The sequence below is a fragment of the Chrysemys picta genome, chromosome 15 (assembly GCF_011386835.1).
Source record: "Chrysemys picta bellii isolate R12L10 chromosome 15, ASM1138683v2, whole genome shotgun sequence".
Taxonomy (NCBI): Eukaryota; Metazoa; Chordata; order Testudines; family Emydidae; genus Chrysemys; species Chrysemys picta.
In genome coordinates, this window is record NC_088805.1 from 32,200,062 (window position 1) to 32,213,100 (window position 13,039).

The 13,039-nt window shown below is 52.1% G+C and overlaps 1 protein-coding gene across 2 annotated transcripts in view; it reads left to right on the forward strand.

Moving 5' to 3' along the window:
• SEZ6L (seizure related 6 homolog like) overlaps positions 1–13,039 on the forward strand; it is a 155,228-nt gene that overhangs the window by 109,812 nt on the left and 32,377 nt on the right. For both annotated transcript variants that reach the window (XM_065568899.1, XM_065568897.1), the window contains exons 5-9: positions 328–513; positions 2,418–2,580; positions 4,142–4,308; positions 8,586–8,780; positions 10,052–10,190. In XM_065568899.1, coding sequence (XP_065424971.1) covers positions 328–513; positions 2,418–2,580; positions 4,142–4,308; positions 8,586–8,780; positions 10,052–10,190 — 850 coding nt within the window. The remainder of the gene's footprint in view (positions 1–327; positions 514–2,417; positions 2,581–4,141; positions 4,309–8,585; positions 8,781–10,051; positions 10,191–13,039) is intronic.

Genomic DNA, 13,039 nt, shown 5'->3' on the forward strand with positions numbered 1-13,039 from the left:
TTCGGTTCCCATAGAGAAGCCCATCCTACAGGGACACGTGCGGAATCTTTGTTTTTCCCTTGAACAGCTACAGAAAAATAAATGACAACAAGTGAATTCTTGTTAGAAACAAACATTAGAAAGGACATCTAATCGAACGCACGAACGGGTGAAAAGTCATTAATCAATGGTTCAGTGGCACAAACACGCAAGTCTCCAGCAAGGGTGCGTCTGGGCTAGTGTGACCAGGTTCCAGCACCTCGTCAGCTTTCCCCCACTCTTCCTGTTGCAGAATTACGCAGCAAAGACCGCGGGGAGGCTTAAAATCTGGCTGTGTGTTTGTTCTAGTGTTCATGCTGAGCTGCAGCTTTCCCCGGAGGCCTGACTTCGGAGATGTCACCGTCATGGATCTGCATTCTGGTGGAGTCGCCCATTTCCACTGTTACCTGGGATACGAACTCCAAGGCCCCAAACTGCTCACATGCACCAATGCATCTAGGCCTCACTGGAGCAGCCCAGAACCTGTCTGTTCAGGTACAGTATCTGATCATTAACACAGCTGCTAAGACAAGCTGGACTCTAGAATCATTGAGTGTTAAAAGTTGAATGTGAGCCTGGGAGAGGGGGAAACTGTACCAAATTCTGCTCCCATTTATACCAGTGTACATCCAGAGTACCTATCTGAGTCAGTGGAGTGACACTTCATTCGAGTAAAGCGTGACCGAACGGGCCCCTGCCCGGGTGCGGAACGACTGGCACGGCACGGGCCATGCTGGAGTCTCAAGAATCCACAGTGCTGAAAGGCAGAGACTTTACTGCCCTCTGCTTCCCTCTTGCTTTTTAGTGGCAAGCTGGAGGCATTTTTACTCTGCCTGGGGCCTGGTGACGAGGAAGGAGCCGCTCCCTGTACAGAAATGTCTGACTGGGAGCAGAACTGACCCACTGTTAGGCAAGTAACAAAAAGGAAATGACCATTTAAAAAATAGAGAGAGACAACAACGAGCAAAGCTCAGTTATCAAGTTGTTCCTGCGTTTCTCAGGACGTGTTAGATTCCCAGGGAAACCAAGGCCCTGCACCACTAATCTACATACAGAATCATCCCATGTTTCATTTGGCAAGAGTACAGAAGCACAGGGGTTGTACAAGCCAGTAATAAAACGCCCCAGAGAGACACCTGTCTTGGTTTATAACAAGACACAATAAGTGAATAAACAGACACATCTGGGGACAGTAACAATGAAATGGGCCTGATCCCATTTGTGCACTATCAGCAGCAGTCACACCTGTTTTGCTCTGGGGGAGTAAAATTCCTCTTTGGACAGAAACCAGACGTGGCAAATCTCAGCCTCAAAGACGAATGTTTCAGCAAGTTACGGGCACGTGAAAGCAGAGAGTGCTAATGGGCACTGGCTAGCAGTCTGTGCAGTCACAGTGTGACCAGCACGGTGCACCCAGTGGATTGAGATCCTTCTAGGGAGGCTGCATCTGTTCGCTCCTTTGCATGCGCCACAAGCCGCGTTCCGGGCACTTTTTGAGATGTCTTCTTGTCTGTCAGCTGCTTAATGTGCTGCTGGGCTGTCAGAACGGCCAGGTCTCCGCGCCTTCCCTCAGACTCAAGGAGGCACTGGCTCATCATGGCTTCTGGCGGAGGTAGAAAGCAAATCCCCCGGGAGATGATATATCTGCTCAGCTCATCTCAAAAAGCTTTTCCTCCCGCCTCTAGCACTCCTCTGCTTTAAGCTACTTCCAGTTGGGTTCAGAGCCACCCAGCTTGTGTGTGAATCACTCATACAAAGCACAGCCTCCCTCACTACATTCGACAGCCTCCTTCCTACATATGCCCTCTCCCATGCTTGCAGGGGTTTCCCTGTCTCCACCACGCAGCGCTGCACACACCTGTCCATGTGCAGTGCAGGATGGGGAAGTTTCAGTTGACGTTGGGTTTGGGGGTCTACCCCTCGCTCCTAACTTTCCTTTCCCAAGTTAAATGAACCTAAAATGTCAAAGAGAAACCCAGTGGAAAGCAGAGCTCCCCTGATCTGGGGTCAAACCCACACAAAGCCACGAGCGTCACGTGGGTTGAACCTGCAGCTGCAATAAATCAACCTAGTATCCCTCCAGCACACTGTGCCACACTGGGAGGAAATGCAAAACCAGGAAAGATTTACATGCTTTGGGGGGTCATAACAAGAGTAGATTCTGCTCTGATTCTACTGGTGTAAATCCACTTTGGAGTCAGTGGAGTCAGTCCAGTTTACGCTGGTGCAGTTGAGAGTAGAATCTGCCTGATTTGGCAGCCCATTTCTCGGGGAAGAGGCCCTTCTTAGCGTACACTCATTTGTCAGGACAGAGCGCGCGACCCGCTTTATGTGGCTGGGACCGAAGCTCTGAATGGCTGCGTGCTCCAGTTTCACCGTCTCTGTGCTTTCCTCGCCAGCACCCTGCGGTGGCATGGTGCATAATGCCACGATTGGACGAGTTCTCTCGCCGAGCTACCCCGGGAACCACAGCAACATGCACTGCGTGTGGACCATCGACGCTCCCCAGGGCCAGAAGCTGCACCTGCACTTTGAGAGGCTTCTGCTGAGTGAGAAGGACAGGTGAGGAGTCGCTCGCGGAGACGCTGGCATGCTGACCCGAGAGCCCAGAATCTGAGCTGACCTGTGCAGGGAGGTTAGCTTTGCCATTGCTGCCCGGGCTACTGCTGGCGTTCAGGGGCGCCAGGTCTGAGCACCCTGCTCTTCCCACCCTGTGCCATCAGCGTGAGGAAGACCTGGCAGCTCCCTACCCCGTCTGGAGGAGGCTCAAGGGTCTTGCAAGGGGTTTTCCTCAGGACTGACTGGACAGGGTATTCCCTCACTCCAACCTGGGAGGGCCTTACCCAGCCACCTTTCAGACCGCCTGGGCCAGGCGTAGATCTCCCGTCTCCAGGGCGTGCTGGGAGCAGGGCACTTTCCGTCTCGTTATAGTGGGAGCCGGCAAGTTGGCTAGGGATTTCGATGGCCCTGGGTGGTGAAGTGTAATTCCCACACCAGGGGTTCAGCCCTCTAGCGGGTCTCGTGTGCATGGGAGGGGGCAGGGAGCATCACCCGTTTGGGGATTTCATTGTAGACCAGCACTCTCTAGGGCAAGTGTGTCAAGTGTGCAGGGGGGGGGTGGGGGCACAACCACCCCGCCCTGCCGTGTTGCTGAGTGGGAGGGGTGCCCGGCGAGATGGGAGGGCATCCTGGGAGGAGGTGAGTCTCGCTGGTACAGAAGAGTCAAAGATCCATTGTTCTAGGGCAGGACTCTCTGGAGTAATTTGTAAACAGAAAGTGATGGGAAGGGCAGGAGAGCTAATGGGCTCTGCTGCCCCAGACGGGACCTGGATCACCTGTAGATGGTCACAATGGTCCCTTCTGGCCTTAAACGTCTCCGGTTACCCCCACCCACCATGTGATTTAGCATGGGGTCTGTATAGTGACACTGGTTCTCATAATCAGTAGCCCAATCCACAAACTTCCCCCCTGGCTCCCAAAAAACCCCAAATGCCCATGGCTGCGTCTCACCCACAAACCCTGAAAAGTGACAAATCACAGTCTGTTGGCATCCATAACACACCGCACACATTTACGGGGCTGATGTTTGTGTTTAAGTGCCATTAAAAATTCAGTCTGGTAACAGGCAATAAAGCCAGTTTATGGCTTGTAGTAAAAGCAGAGAATAAAGCACCTGTTTACTACACGATAAAACAGACGTAGCCGCTTTGTGAATTGGTGTTTGCATCATTTCTTTCAAACGCTGCCCTCCGAATGCATGACCGAACGGGCCCCTGCCTGGGTGCGGAACCACAGTGCTGAAAGGCAGAGACGTTACTGCTCCTGCTTCCCTATTTTTAGTGGCAAGTTGGAGGCATTTTCACTCTGCCAGGGGCCTGGTGAGGAGGAAGGAGCAGCTCCCTGTGCAGAATCGTCTCACACTGTTGCCAAGTACACGTTTCATCCTCTTCCTTCCTGTGCGTCCAGCTCCTCGCTCTGATCCTGGCTGTGCTGGTAAATGAACCGGGGCGGGGTGGCATGAGCGACTACCCGCCTGGGCTGGCTCGGTCCCTGCCCAGGCAGAAAGGTGGCCAGCGGAGGAGCCACTAGCCCTTTGCTAACATGCCGTGTCCTCTCTGGACAGAATGGTGGTGTACAGCGGAGAGACGAACCACTCAGCCATCCTCTACGATTCCCTGCGGACAGAGAGCGTCCCCTTTGAAGGCGTGATCAGCGAGGGCTCCGCCATCCGCATTGACTTCCTGGCGGATGAGGCGAGGGCCACCACAGCTTTCAACATTCGATTTGAAGGTGACTCTCCCTTTAATTTTGGATCTGGCTGGTGGATAGCAGCAGGCAGACACTAGCTAACGCTGCTTGTGCTCAGTGGAATCGGGCAAGTAATAGATGTACTGATTGCAATTACTCTAGCAGGGGTTACCCTTCGTAGCTATAGGAAGCTGCTTGCCCCTGGCACCAGCAGAATCCAATAGCCACCCCTCCCCTTGTCCCTGCATTATTGGAGGCATCGATTGGAACCTGGTGCTGAGTCTGCCAGCAGACTGGTAGTCAACTCGCTAATATCCCTAGGCCAGCAGAGCCAGGCGAGTGTCTGCCCATGCGGCTCCCACGAATTACCGAAGGAAAGTCCCGGCAGTTCCTATCCCCTCCCAGCCTGGCTGCTGCAAATGTGACAACTGCATAGCCCTGCTGGGAGGATTTACCTCCTGGCTGCGAATGTATCACTGGTGATTCATGGTCCGCTGCAGCTTCTAGGTCTCCCCAAAGACCTGTTCCAGCAAACAGGAATCGAGGCAAAAGAAACAAGTGTTCATTTCTGCAGTACAGAGCCCGGGAAGTGGAGTTCTTTTCCCTTCATTCGCTGTGAGGGGCAAATCAGACAAATGGCTACAAACCAGAGAGCATTCCCAGACCCCAGGGGAGAGTCAAGCCAGAAATGTTAGTCTGACAGCAGGACGCTACTTCCTGCCCTATGCTTCGGATTTACTTTGGTTTAGTTTTGAGTTGGACTAGTGACTACTTCAGAGGTGAGCCCCGTTCCAGTTGCTGGGCTGTTACTGTCCAGAGGAATCAGTGAAAAGCCAGCCTGTCCCCGGGATGGCAGGCAGCACTGCAGATACATTCTGCTAGACAGACGCACCAGGTGCAGTCAGATTAGAGCAGTGGCAGTTTGGATCGACATTTTTTTAAAAGGTGGGAGGGGTGGAGAAATCACAGTTCCTCCAATAAAAAGCAACAGAGGGTCCTGTGGCACCTTTAAGACTAACAGAAGTATTGGGAGCATAAGCTTTCGTGGGTAAGAACCTCACTTCTTCAGATGCAAGTTCCTCCAATGTCATTGAAAACTGAAAATCAAACCTCCCGTTCACTCCCGGTTTCCCTTTTGCTTCCCCTGCCCTGGCACCATCCTACATCAGAATCTGTTTCCTTACTGAGGCTGCAAAGACGCTGAACATTCAGTCTTCTGCCTTGTCCCCTAGTTCTGCATGCACTTTAAATACTTCCCTGCAATCACAGCTTTCCCATACAGCTGTTTTATTTTAAAAGCTTTTGTGGAGTTTGGTGCCAAAGCTCCGTGGTGACTGTTATAATAATCCCCCTGTGTCACTCACCTGGCTGCTATTTAAGTCCCATTTACCCCAGACCTAATCATCTGTGCTCAGAGTTAAGAGCAATTTCTTTACATTTGAAAAGTGCCATGACGCGTAATTGAACTACATGATACAAAGAGTGTCTGTGCGAACCACAAATAACCCCTGCTCACTGTAACTCAGAAGTGCATTGGAAGTACAGAGGGCCAGATCCTCAGCAGCTGGTGTAATCAGGGAAGCTGCACTGACATCACCAGAACTGACTTCAGTGGCGCTAGCCCTGTTTGCAGGAGCTGGGAATCTGGCCCTAACCGTTCCTTCCTGCTCCCACCCTTCAAAGACGGAATGGTGCAGCTCCCCTGCCTCGGGGTATGTGCAATAGGAAACCCAGGATGGACAGCCCTACAAGAGCTCTGTCCTGCACTGCTGCAGTGCTGCCTGGGCTGGTCTGAGGAGCTGGGGATGTTAAGTACCAGAGAGCACTAACTAGACATCCCTGTAATGGGGGGCTGCTATCCAAGTGCCCCTCAGGACCTGGACACTTCTGCTATCTCCTGCCCCTGTTTTCCCCTTCAGCAAAGTTCCCCATCTCTGTCAACCAGGGCCGGCTCCAGCATTTTTACTGCCCCAAGTGGCGAAAAAAAGAAAAGAAAAAAAAAGCCGCAATCGGCCGCACTTTGGCGGCAGCTCTACCGCCGCCGCTTTATTCTTCGGCGGCAATTCGGCGGCCGGTCCTTCCCTCCGAGAGGGACTGAGGGACCCGCCGCCGAAGAGCCGGACGTGCCGCCCCTTTCCATTGGCCGCCCCAAGCACCTGCTTGCTGCGCTGGTGCCTGGAGCCGGCTCTGCTGTCAGCCGCAGCCCTGCTTAGCATCTGGGGGGGGTTATTACAGTCACAAAGTTCTCAGACAAACACAAAATCAATCTTACCCTGGGCATGGCCCTTCCTCCAGGACCCTGGCAAGAGACCCTCTTTCCCTGCAGCTCCACTCTGCCAGTCCCTCACTAGGAGCCCCTCCCTGCAGCCTCCTGCTGCCTTTCACCCTGGGATCACCCTGATTCCACCCAGGTGGGCCCCTCCTGTAACCAGGGCTGGCTTAGCCCCTGGCTCTCCAGTCCTGTTACAATCACCTAACACAATCCAGGGCTCCCTGACTCGGAAGGCAGAGTAATAAAGTCAAAGTCGTAAGCAGATTCTCCCAAAGAGGGTTTGTGTGGGCGAGAGGGCTGCGGATGCTGGAATAAGTCACACGTGTGGGTGGAGCAGAGTGAGCGTTACTCACAGGTTGGGTGGTGATCTTGCCAGGGGGGTCTGAAGTAGGGTGACCAGATGAGAGGAAGAAAATATTGGGACATATGGGGGGGGGAGGCGCACCGGTGGAGCAAAAAAAAAAGCGGAGTGCCGCAAAATATTGGGACAAATTGCATCCCGCCCAAACATCAGTCAGGACGCGGGACAAACGCCTAAATATCAGGACAGTCCCGATTTTATCGGGATGTCTGGTCACCCTGGACTGAAACCTGAGTCTGCCTGAGCCCCACCACCCTGGGCAGGGGCTGATATGTCCCCCAGTTAAACTTCCTGTGCAGATCCACGCAATACAGCCCCTGGTGACTGCAGAAAATGCCTAACTTGGAACCTCTCCAAGATTACAGCGAAGTAATCTCACTCCAGTCACTTGCCTTCTGCCTGCGGAGTGCCATGGAGCAGGCCGAGCAGCTGTCAATCTGACTGAGGAGCGGCTGCATTTGTGAACCAGTTAATAGCCAAGAGCTTCTCCTTTGGAGAACGAGAGGTTCAGGGACATGCCAGGTGAATCCCAGGGAGCTCCAAGAGATTTGCCACAATTGTCATTGAAATACATGCTGCTGTCAGGATCCGTCTCAGACCTCGGGTCTCTGACCAGACTCAATAACATGCAATAATCCCAGGGAAGAAGATTGCTCAGTAAATCTATACACTGGCAGCACGGCTTGTATATTACTGTTGATAATACACAAAAGAAGTGGGGCTTGGCTAAACCTTAAAAGCTCAGACCAGATAAACCATTGTTAATCCTAATTGCCTGTAAAAGAAGCTACGGAACAGGACTGCAGCATCCCCGTACCAGAGCCCAGTTCAGCAGCAATCCTATCCAGGGGCCACGCTGTGAAGCAGATGCCAGGCACCGGCAGTTTGGGAGGGGTTTCTAGAGGAGCGCTTGCCCAGCATGTGCCACGTCAGCCCTGAACTCTTCATCTGGTAACATGTTAAGTGATAAAAACGTCCAGCCCAGCCCTGACTAGAACTTGCTCAGTCACAGTCAATTGACAGCTTTCAATTTCGGCTTCCGCATGTTGTTTCCCAGCTTACTGTCACTGGGCACTTGCTGGGTTTGCTCAGCGCTGGCTGCGGATTGGGCTGGCCGGGGGACCTTTAAACAGATTTTCTACTCTCGTTTGTAAAGAAAAATGTAAAACAAATGTGATTGGAATGGAATTTAGTGCGATAGGCAGCTTTCTCCCTCCCACATGCCCCCACGCATGGCACAGCGCCAGGGGAGCCCAATGGCATTCCAGAGCATGGCACAAGCTAGACTGGCATCCAGACTGTGCCAGGCTCACTGCTGCTGGGTGCCACAAATCCAGCAGGGACGTACGAGTCCTGACCCCCGGTGAGGCCCTGCCAGGGAGATAAGCACTGACTCGGGCTGGTTCTTATTCTTCCTAGAGCAGCTTACTGCTCCCTTGCTCTACTACAGAGAGCTTATGAAACACTGGTCTGTACAATGGATAACAGCCTACTACTGCTAATGGACTTACCCCTTTAGCTCAGCTGGTGCTTTGGAGCTGATGGCCCAGGGTGCAGACTCTACTTGTGGTGAGAGTTGTGACAGTTGCACAAAAACTAGAAGAGGCGACGGTGACAGGTGCTGTCTCCTCCCCAGAGCAGGGTCCGTGCTGCACCTGCCCAATTAACATGGTGTTTCCCTTCAAGCTTTCGAGCGAGGCCATTGCTATGAACCCTACATTCAGAATGGGAATTTTACCACCTCCGATCCTACCTACAACCTGGGAACGACGGTGGAGTTCACCTGTGACCCTGGCCATTCCCTGGAGCAGGGACCTGCCATAATCGAGTGTATCAACGTCAGGGACCCCTACTGGAATGACACCGAGCCACTGTGCAGAGGTCAGTTACCCTCAGCCAGCTGGGGTCGCTGTGCTTTGGGCTGGTACTGCATGTCGGGGAACATGCAAAAATAAAAACTCTCCAGTGTTAGTGACCGCGCTGCCAGAGAAAGTGACTGCATGTGAGTGAGGATAACATAGCCAAGTTAAGGCATATGTCTGTGAGCCTTTGCACAGCATTCAGAGACAGGTCAGCAAATGCAGGGAGGGACTTAGCCTCCATGGGGCCTGTTGACTGCACTGGAAGAGTGGAGGGCTTGACCTTTCTCAAAGTCGGCTGCCAGAGCTCCCACTGTGCCAGGGAGAGCTCCCACCACGCTGCAAGCAGCATTCCCTCAGCCCCCAGGACAGCTGCTGTACATTGAGTGGATGTTTTCAGAGAACTATCCACAATGACTCCAAGCTCTCTCTCTTGAGTGGGGTCTAAATTGGCTGTGACCACTCAAGAAAGAGATCTTGGAGTCATTGTGGATAGTTCTCTGAAAACATCCACTCTATGTGCAGCGACAGTCAAAAAAGTGAACAGAATGTTGGGAATCATTAAGAAAGGGATAGATAATAAGACAGAAAATAGCATATTGCCTCTATATAAATCCATGGTACGCCCACATCTTGAATACTGTGTGCAGATCTGGTCGTCCCATCCCAAAAAAGATATATTGGAATTGGAAAAGGTTTAGAAAAGGGCAACAAAAATGATTAGGGGTATGGAACAGCTTCCGTATGAGGAGAGATTAAGACTGGGACTTTTAAGCTTGGAAAAGAGACTACTAAGGGGGATATGATATAGGTCTATAAAATCATGACTAGTGTGGAGAAAATAAATAAGGAAGTGTTATTTACTCCTTCTCATAACACAAGAACTAGGGGTCACCATATGAAATTAATAGGCAGCAGGTTTAACACAAACAAAAGGAAGTATTTTTTCACACAATGCACAGTCAACCTGTGGAACCCCTTGCCAGAGGATGTTGTGAAGGCCAAGACCATAACAGGGTTCAAAAAAGAACTAGATAAATTCATGGAGGATAGGTCCATCAATGGCTATTAGCTGGGATGGGCAGGGATGGTGTCCCTTGCCTCTGTTTGCCAGAAGCTGGGAATGGGCGACAGGGGATGGATCACTTGATGATTCCCTGTTCTGTTCATTCCCTCTGGGGCAACTAGCATTGGCCACTGTCGGAAGACAGGACACTGGGCTAGATGGACCTTTGGTCTGACTCAGTCTGGCCGTTCTTATGAGTCACCTCTCTCTGTCTCTCGCTATTTCAGCAATGTGTGGAGGGGAGCTCTCTGCCATGGCAGGAGTCATCCTGTCCCCCAACTGGCCAGAGCCCTATGCTGAGGGAGAGGACTGCATCTGGAGGGTACACGTTGGGGAGGAAAAGCGGCTTTTCCTGGACATCCAGCTGTGAGTACTTTGCAGGAGCCTGACCCGGGCTGGGCTGATCCCTTTCCTCCATCAGCTGGTTTATCATGTGTGATTGCTCTGCTGACACCAGAAACTGTTACAAGGCCCTGGGTGTGTTTGTGGGACGTGCTGCCCTTTGCTGTGCTTAGACCTCGGCAGGAGGCCTATGCACAAAGTGACCACAGATAGCACTGACTGTGCCAAGACAGGCTACATTACTAGCCGCCTCCGTCACAGAGCAAAGCAAGTCTGTGTCCCAAAAGTTCCAGTCCTGCTTCTGTCTCTGAAACGGCTGGTCATCTTCAGCAAGTCACTGAACCTCTGTGCCTCGGTTTCCCCACCCGTCTGAGGGATTGGGATATTAATGGGAGCAATATGAATAATGCCATTATTTTAGATGCAGACCGGAGAGGGGCAATGATCTCTCCAGCCAGGAAGAGGTGCTAAGAGAACTAGAGATGCAGATATTGAAGATGAAAAATATTACACAAGTGTCATTTGATTTATCGCCCTAGATCACATCCCGTGGAAATCTGCTGGACTCATGGGTGAAGGTTCTGCCTCCTTTTGCAGAATCTGCAGTTTTAAACAGTGAAGCCCATTTTGACAAGAGTCCCCAGGCCAATGTGGTGCCACTCGATCTGCAGCATGGCCCCCGTGGGGGTGAGCGAGAAAGCCCCTCAAGGGAGGTGTGCGCTCCCTGGCCCTGGCAAAGGGCTACTCCAGCATGCACAGGAGAAGGCAGATGAAACTCCTGCTGCTGTGGGGTTCTCTAAGGTGCAGAACTCTCCATCCACCACCCAGCCTCGCCAGGTCTGAAACACTCTCTTTCAGTCCCCGCCCCAGCTGGGCTCTGGGTGGGACCCTACTGGCTGGCTCTAGCCGAGGCTCTCCGTGGCTGGGTTCTTTTAAGCTCTTTTCACTAGCCCAGCATGAAATCCTTTGTGACGCACTCTGGGCTCGCTGCTCCGGAAGGGAAACGCGCTCGTCTCGGCGTTTCACGAGCTAATGACTCTTGAGATGGCTGCTGTGCATGCAAGTCCTAATGCTGGAGGGAGCAATCCCAGGCCTGCATGAGATCAGCCTCGGCCAGGAATCAGTTTGGCAGGGATCAGCTCCATAGCTAGTTGAAAATCAGGTACTGGATCGTATTCCAGCCCAGCTCTGCAGTGCCATTATTACGCTAGACTAACTCGCCCCGTCACTTACCCTGCCGAAAAGCATTTACCGACTCCCCCGTGGCTCACTGACATTCACACCGTCTCAGCTCGAGGGCCTGGCAGAGCCAAGAGAACACGCTGCTTTCAGGGAGCAGCCCAGACTCCAGAGCGTCTGGGCCTTGAGCTCCTAATCAGCTCAGAAAAGGGCTCCGGAGCAGGTAGTGCTATTTTGGGATGACCTCGCTGCCAGCTCTGCAGCTCGTGCAGTCTTGGATATCAAGGGAACTTGCTGTCTACAGACAGAATAGCTTCAGTTTGAAATAGGCTTTTGGGGGCCTGGCCTTGTGTTCTGTACAACTCAGCCCCTATCGGAAGGAGCAAAAGTATCCCAAACTCGCGTCCATGGCAGTGTTTTAGGAGCTGACGCCAGTGCTCCAGGCGAGCTGGACTACAGGCAGAGCCCACTGGCACTGGAGTAATTAGCCGGGTCTATGCGTCAGACTCCAAAGCAAGGTCTCAAACTCTCCACCTGGGCCTCAGACTTTTCTGTGCAGCAAGGCTGGCTGGGGAAGCATGGACAGGAAATGGCTGATTCTTGGCTGCAGGGGTTTTCTCAGTCATTGCTGGCATATAGTGTATTACAGTCCGAAGAGGTTTGGGCCTGTTCAGCCCTGAGAGCAGAGGCAGGCTGGCTGGGAAGCTGAGGAATGAGGATGATTTTCATGCTGTCCTTTCTCCCTTTGAAACTATTAAACGCTGGTGGAATTTAAGACGACGTCATTCCCCAAATTACCAGCAGTAAAAGTCTGCTGTCCGAAATGTGGCCGCAGCCCCAGGGAAAGCTGATGGGCCAATTCTGTGACATTCTTTCAGGCATGGCCTGGATCAGTACTGGCCCAGAACACCCATGGGTGAGACAGTTTGAAACTATATGCAGGTGTTTGGGTGTATCTGTTGCTAATCAAAATTCAGAGCAAATAAACACAGGACACCAATCCCAAGCAATGCCCTCTACAACTTTGGTTCTGCAAAAAATGTGCCGAGAACAGCCATAAACACTTCACCAGCTGCTGTTCCCTGGTTGTTTTCATTAGCCTTTTAATTCCTACTTCAATGCTTTTGGCACAGATTTGAGAACCTGGAAACAACTGTGGTAAAAATGGACTGTTAGGGCAGATGTTGTATTTACAAGGGCTGAGATAGCTTCAGAGCGAGTGAAGGCATGAAGTGCAGAGGGGCTGCAAAGGGCAGTGTGTAAACACAGCATCCTCCTCTCACCTGGTACTTTTAACTCAGTCAAATGTCCAGGAGATGGAGACACGCAATAAATAATGACTTACCTACACTCTGGTACTCATGCAAGTGAGTGCCAATCACAATTTCCCTGTAGTATTGATAGGAACACGGGATTTGTATAGCATATGGGGCCCATGGGCTATCCAGTGTGATCCCCTGTCTCCAGCAGCACGCTTTGCATGATGCTTTGCAGGAGGGCAAAAACTCCCGTGATGCTCCTGTCGGGATATGTAACACCTCACATAAGGCAAAGCCTCTTCTTCTTCACTGTGGTGACCTGCTAATGCTCTAAGATGTGTGGAGAGCTCCCCTTGCATTCTGCAAACACTCCATCATGGCCATAACACTGGGCAGCAGGGGGGAACCTACTGGATGGTCCTGGGAGCAGAGGGA